Source organism: Hippocampus comes, unplaced genomic scaffold, assembly GCF_001891065.2.
Source record: "Hippocampus comes isolate QL1 unplaced genomic scaffold, H_comes_QL1_v1.1 scaffold50, whole genome shotgun sequence".
In the NCBI taxonomy this organism is placed as follows: domain Eukaryota; kingdom Metazoa; phylum Chordata; class Actinopteri; order Syngnathiformes; family Syngnathidae; genus Hippocampus; species Hippocampus comes.
The window spans coordinates 1,587,249-1,592,611 of record NW_017805122.1 but is presented as its reverse complement, the minus strand read 5'-3'; the positions used below and the strand labels follow the sequence as shown (position 1 = coordinate 1,592,611).

Below are 5,363 nucleotides of genomic sequence, written 5' to 3'. Positions count from 1 at the left end.
GCGGGTGCTTGAGGGGGGACGAGGAGGGCGAAGACGACGGGGCCGAGAGGCGGACTTGCGAGGCGGAGTTTGCTCGGCTGAGGCACGGCATCTTCTCCAAGCTCACCACTGGAAGAGACACACTGGAGGGAATAAAAAACGGGGAATCGTCATGCAGTTCCAAACAAAAAAAAAAAAAGTTTGTGATTTCAAAAGTGCATTTGACAGTACGAATATTCACAACAGTCAAAGTGGGAGTTGAGCGTGTACGGCGCGCACCATGGCTTGCTCCGAGCCCCCTTCGGAGGGTAGACGGCGAGCGGCGCTTTGCTGAAGCGCGAGTGAGGATAGTCTTTGGGGATCCGAAAGGCCATGGCGTCCCCGGGACCGCCCGCCACGGCGGGCGCCTTGGCCTTCATGAGGACCAGCGAGCTCCTGGAGGGGACCGAAGAGCCGTGGCGCTTCTCTGAAACGAGACAAAAACGCGGAGACCGTGCATTGTTGACTCATTCACTCCCAAAGACGTTTTGAAACGTCTTTTCAGACTTGGTCCTAGAATTGGCAGGTACCGATTGAGTTCAAAGGACCGACGGCGTCCTCCCCCGCTGCCAAACGCCACCGAGAGCGCGCGCCGTGCCAACTCACCGCAGCCATCAATTAGAAATACATTTGGAGCGGAATGCGGGCGTGGCGAGCCCAGAAAGCGGGCAGGGGGGGGGGAATCAATCGAGAGAGGAGCGCGCACTTACGGTTCTTGCTATGCATGTCTTGGTGGGGGGGGCAAAGTGGGGAGGGGACGGAGGGGGGATGCGGTCCAGGATTCTTGCTCTCTTGTCTCACTGGGACGCTAAACCCCGACTACCTGAATGAAGGGACACAGAGGAAACGGGAAGAGGGAAAGTAAAAATAAACAAGCGGACAGACTGCGTCGTCGGAACGCGACGGGGACGTGAGTGTCGTGTGTGTGGATGGCAGGTGAGTAAACAGGCGAGTGGAAGCCGAGGACCGAAGGCAGCTGGATTCCGAGTCGCGAGATCAAAGTCCACAGTGGCAATTGGCAGGTACGCGGACGCCGTTTCGGTTTCGGCGCTCGCGTGGGTGAGACTCCGCCCCGGCCGCATCGGTTCGAGTCGCGGTTGGGGAATTCGCTGTAGTGATTTACGATCGACGGGCGGCGGTCAGGGCGAGGTCACCGGGCCGCTTAACTGCAAGGACGCCTCGGCGACGACGCCCTCTTGCCTGCCTGTCGTTATGGCGATGCGGCGAGCCGAACCGGCTGACGATTGGCCCGGTCCGGGTGCGTGATGAGCGAGCTCGGCTGGCTCGTTTACACAGAGGAAGGCCAGGGGGTGTTGCGAGCTGCGATCAATAGTTCGGGGAGGGGGGGGGGCGCAAATGAAGACTGTGAAGGGATTGAAATAACACCAAAGTGGCAGCAGGAAAACAAAACGTCGTTCTTGCGCCTACTTTTGCTTACTTTTGACAGCCGAGAGGCTCCAAAATTGGAACCAAAAATAAATAAAAAATAAAAATCGATGCACAACATCAAAGCCTATTTGAGCGGCAGTTTGACTGTCGTATATTTTGCTTTATTTTTTTTGTGCGCCCAAAACACCCGACAAGACAGCAAGCAGCAAGTGGCACTAAAATAAGAATGGGGGTGGGGGGGGTGGGGGGAACCAAAGCAAATTTAAAAAAAAAAAAAAAAAAGGAACCATATTTTGATTTATTGGGAATGGGCGTAAAAATAAACACGTTTGCGTAAAACAACTCCAAGCCGACCGAAGCAAGTGTGTGTATGCCTGACCCTGACGGGGAGGTCAAGCAGGAAAGCAGACGCTTTGTCCGTGCATTCGAACGAACGGATCACGACGTGGCGTCAAAACATCCAGAGCGGAGGGTGGGGGGGAGAACAGAGCCGACCACGTCGCTCGCGACGGTGGCAACAACAACGGGAAGAAACGCGCGGCTGCATCGTTCACCTGCGGCCGGAGCATTTTTGGGGAATGCGTGCGTGACGCGCTCGAGTCCGCCCCGTAATTTGAATTTGAAGTCAGGACTCCAACACGCCTCATGAATACAAACTTCACGTGCGCCGAGCGACGACATCGTGTTGGTTCACGCGCCACGTGTGTGTGTGTGTGTGTGCGCGCGCATGTATTCAGAGTGCGTTTTAGACCTGTTGTTCGCCCCCCCCTCCCTGCCAATTGTGTGCGTGTCAGCAAGCAGAACCGCTGCAACCAAGGCTCGGAAGGGGGGTGCTGTAGGAGCAGGGACAAAACAACAGTGGCTGCCGGGAGCCTGCGTCGATGTGTGTGTTGGTGTGTGTGCGCGCCCTCACAATACCACTGACCTCTTTCCGCGGAGAAACTGAAAGTAAGAATGCGTGCGCATGCAATTATGACGGAGTCTCTTTTCTCTCTCAGGAAGCAGTGTGTGTGTGTGTGTGTGTGTGTGTGTGTGTGTTGGAACATGTGCCGGAAGCAGCATCAAGGGGGGGGGGGGGGGGGGGGGGGGGGGGGTCGTTGAGAGCGAATCAAGTCGCAATCTGTTAGCACCGATGACGGTGTAAAGATTCTTAATTTGGGGCATGCAGATTCGATGGGGGCGGGGGGTGCTTTGCTCAAGGGCAGACTAAAATCGGGAAGAGCAAAGAGGGATATATTTTGTTCAATTTGAGAGCAAATGTGGACAACTTGAGCCACGTGTGGGGGGTGAGCTTGACGCGATCAACGCCGCACTGAATCTATTGAAGGGCGCGGCTGTCAAATATTTTGAGAATTGATTCGTCTCATGATTATGGCATCAATTAATGAGAGGGGGAAAAAAATATTTTGCATGATTAATTAAACAATGACGTGCGGCCCAGGTATAATTTTTGTCGACTTGTCCTCATCCTCACATTCTACAAACGTATGCGAGTTTTGACCATGGATGTCTTTCAAAGGTGGAGCCTGGCCCGGTGAGTGACGTGGGTGTCAACGGATGAGAGTGATTAATACGCCGACTGATTGAATCGGACGATTTGAGTTAGGGCTTCAAAATTTTTTTTAAATAAATCAGCAAAAACGTACAGTTATTTTTGGCTTTTTTTTTTTTTTTTTAAACATATTCAGATATTGAATGTGTTCACCGAACTATTTCCGAGCCGAATGGGGAGAGAAAATATGTTTTGTTTGTTAGCATGTGTGCAACCCCACTTCAGGGATTTACGACCATAAATATTAAATGTCGACGACTGTCAGCACCTTGTGGGGGGTGGGGGGGGGTCAATAAAAATCACTCTACACGCGGTTCATCTTACCGTAGTGTGTGAGGAAGCCCTGAGGGGTGAGCACCTGATTGCAGACATGGCAGACAACGAGATGAAAGTCCTCCAGCACTGGAAACAGACGGCGGCAGCGGAGGATCCCTGAGGAGGGCGGCGAGAAGCAGGCGTCAACACACAAAGCGGTCGATGGGCGACTTCCTGACCAACATCCGTATACAAACGCAGGATGAACGCGACGGGCAGATTCGGGTCGTCGTTTTGAACGCATCCACATTTAGTGAGAGGTGCCGAAAGCGACGAGTTACTCTAAGTTCCTGTCTGCATTGAAAAGACAAAGACTGGCTGACTTGTTGCGAACTAACCTGAAGCCCCAAATTCATTCCACAATTCCAATTTCTTCACCGTCGAATTTCAAATCAGGTTGTTTTTTTTTTTACAACTTTTTTTGATAATTGCAATTTACTCGCTGCCATGACACGCACCCTTTCATTCCGCTGACTTCTTGGGAGTCAGAACAATTTTTATTCTTTATTCCCACCCCACTCCCAACTATTACAAAAAACAGCGCAGCACGACATGAAGCCATTCCAACACACAAAGACGACCTGTGGGAAGCGCAACGGAGCTGGGGAACACTTGCAAGGTTTGTTTTCCTTGCTGCTTGCCAGTCGGCATGTACAGTTTCACTCTGGCTCCGACTGAGGAAGATTTAAGCATGGTCGTGACTGTGTGTGTGTGTGCGTGTGTGGGTCGGGGTGGTATTTGACCAGCCGGTGTGAAGACTTTCCCCAGCCGCGTGTTTATTTGCGCGCGCATGAGGGCTGCGGCTTGGCGGCGGTTCAAGAGCGTGACGTGCTGCGCCTGGGAGTATTTATACCTCACAAGGTGCGAAGGAATTCCAAAACTGGTTCAAGAGCCCCCCCGCCCCCCACACACACAAATATGCAGTTAAAATTTCACATTTTTCTTTTCATAATTTATACAATAATAATAAATACCGGAATGGCAATTACTTCCTGTCATTGTGTCGAGGAATCATGGAAAATGTAGTCCTACTAACGCAAAGCATTTATTTTAAGTGTCCTTCATTTGAATATTTTTTTAAACTGTTTGGCTTGCATTTGGCATTTTATTTTTGCTAAAAGTAAAAATGTATACACCCCAAGGCTCTCTTAGTATGTCCTACTTCGAAGCTGTCGTAAAATGAAGGGAGCTGTCGAAAAAGTATGGCATTGACGTAAACATAATAAAGGAGACGCATGGATCACGGAGCAACAACTTTTCTGACCATGCTGGCTCGGTTTGACGTCGTTTTTAATGTCTTAATCATTTCTGTGATAAAAAGCGACTCGAGTAAAATAGGGACAAAAGTCGAACAAAAATGTAAATATTTTTGTCTTGGACCCCCCTTTTTTTTAATACGCCGCTGACTGTAAACAAAGTGCATTTAATAGTTTTCAAAAGCACAAATGCTCTCTCTGAACTACGATTATCTCGACCTGTTGCCAGTTCGGTCTCCGAATCCGAGTCGAAGTGCAACTTGAAGCAGCGACAGACGACCACGCTGCAACAAACAAGCCATCCCCGCAGCTTAACGCGACAACTTCAACTCCCCCCCGCCCCCCACCCCAAACTCACCTTCTTCATTGACACCGCAAAACTCTCCGTGACACTTCTCCAAAAGCGATTCTGCGTGGAAACAAACAAACCCAAAAAAACTGTCAAAGCGAATTAAATAAAAAGACACATTCCAAACTTGCGCACGCATACTTTGACACAGTGGTTAGCATTAGCTTGCTAGCAATAGCTGCCACCCCCCCCCCCTCCAACTCGCTGTCAAAAAAAAAAGCAGCTACCAAAACTTTCAAGTAGTGCATAGTTCCAACATAGCTTCGGTGTAGGAGTCAAGTGGGCCGAAAAAACACGCAGCGTCAATGTTCGCCTCGCAGCTTCGGGGAGTGCGTGGCCCACAAGTCGGGCTCTCCATTGGCCATTTGGCAGTCGTCTTTTTTGACAGTTACTTGGCTGCTTTTGACAGACGCTGCGTGTTGGTGGAGGAGGCGAGTCAATCACAGAAACACTTGGCGGCTGGAGGGTGCGGGGAAAGCGCGGG

At 50.8% G+C, this 5,363-nt stretch overlaps 1 protein-coding gene across 1 annotated transcript in view; it reads right to left on the bottom strand.

Moving 5' to 3' along the window:
- Nucleotides 1-5,363, bottom strand: part of atxn7l1 (ataxin 7-like 1) — an 18,532-nt gene that overhangs the window by 6,403 nt on the left and 6,766 nt on the right. Inside the window, 6 exon segments of the mRNA XM_019866131.1 lie at nt 1-122; nt 259-445; nt 729-837; nt 3,284-3,391; nt 4,889-4,939; nt 5,107-5,278. The exon segment at nt 1-122 is cut by the window's left edge and continues 6 nt beyond it. Coding sequence (XP_019721690.1) covers nt 1-122; nt 259-445; nt 729-837; nt 3,284-3,391; nt 4,889-4,939; nt 5,107-5,127 — 598 coding nt within the window. The 5' untranslated portion in view covers nt 5,128-5,278.